General features: G+C 55.4%; 1 protein-coding gene across 1 annotated transcript in view; it reads left to right on the top strand.

Moving 5' to 3' along the window:
• The first annotated feature begins 348 nt into the window (after window positions 1-348).
• Window positions 349-1,281, top strand: part of angptl2b (angiopoietin-like 2b) — a 16,296-nt gene continuing 15,363 nt past the window's right edge. Inside the window, exons 1-2 of the mRNA XM_025053450.1 lie at window positions 349-377; window positions 540-1,277. Of these exons, the coding sequence (XP_024909218.1) occupies window positions 349-377; window positions 540-1,277 (767 nt within the window). The remainder of the gene's footprint in view (window positions 378-539; window positions 1,278-1,281) is intronic.

Raw genomic sequence — 1,281 nt, 5'->3', positions numbered from 1 at the left:
CAGTGGTACAGTGTTAGTCTGCAGTGACGTCAGACGATAAACAACTCCAACTGGATCATCTGGTCCTGCTTCACATTTTCCAGCAGTGAAGACGTCCAGGCCTGCAGAGGCAGCAGGGAGCGGCTCTTCCCGGATCAACGCTGGCCTCAGTCCAGGGATCACCTGAGTCACGCAGCCGCGCTCTGCACCGAACACTGCACCACAGCAGGCTGAAGACATCAACACCTGATTGGACAGAATAAATATTTTCTCGGAGGTCAGCGGAGGGGATGAGAACCTTCCAAACACGGACGTGATGTATCTGTGGAACGTTGATGGAATAAACAGAACCGCGGACATGTGGTTCCAATGAATGACGCCGAGAACAGCGCCCACCTGTGGTATTAGCAAACACTCTGGTGGAAACTTATCATATGTTTATATTTACTAATATATATTTATATGTTGATGTTGTTTTTAAACGTATTATTAAACAATCACTTACCCCCCCCCATGTCTTTTTACCCCCAGGGTTTTTGATTTCATTCAACCTCATGGAGACCCCCTCCCNNGCTCCTGGTCCTCGGACTGGTCTGTGGCGTCCAGCAGATCCGGTGCAGTTCGTCGGACAGCGGCCGGGGCGGCGCCAGGACCCAGGAATTTGAAAGCAGTGAAGACGGCCTAGAGAGGGAGTTCCTGTACGCCGGGCGGAGTCGGCGTTCCCCCGGTGAGCAGCAGCAGCAGCAGCAGGACAAGTGCTCCTACACTTTCATCGTGCCTCAGCAGAAAGTGACCGGCGCCATCTGCGTCAACTCCAAGGAGCCGGAGGCGCTGCTGGAGAACCGGGTCAACAAGCAGGAACTAGAACTTTTGAATATAGAGCTCCAGAAACAGAAGCGGCAGATCGAGACGCTGCAGCAGCTGGTGGAGGTGGACGGAGGGATAGTCAACGAGGTGAAGCTCCTGAGGAAGGAGAGTCGCAACATGAACTCCAGGGTGACTCAGCTGTACATGCAGCTGCTCCATGAGATCATCAGGAAGAGGGACAATGCCCTGGAACTGGCCCAGATGGAAAACAAGATCCTGAACCAGACGTCGGAGATGCAGCAACTGACCAGTCGATACAAAGACCTGGAGCACAAGTACCAGCACCTGGCCTCGCTGGCCACCAACCAGTCCGGCGTCATCACCCAGCTGGAGGAGCAGTGTCAGAGTCGACCCCCGTCTCGTCACTTCCCCGTGCCTCAGCCGCAGCCCCGACCTCAGCCGCCCCCACCCCCCCCGCCCCCGAACAAGCCGTAC

The sequence above is a fragment of the Cynoglossus semilaevis genome, chromosome Z, assembly GCF_000523025.1.
Source record: "Cynoglossus semilaevis isolate Cse_v1.0 chromosome Z, Cse_v1.0, whole genome shotgun sequence".
Lineage (NCBI taxonomy): Eukaryota > Metazoa > Chordata > Actinopteri > Pleuronectiformes > Cynoglossidae > Cynoglossus > Cynoglossus semilaevis.
This window is presented reverse-complemented; position numbering and strand designations above follow the sequence as displayed.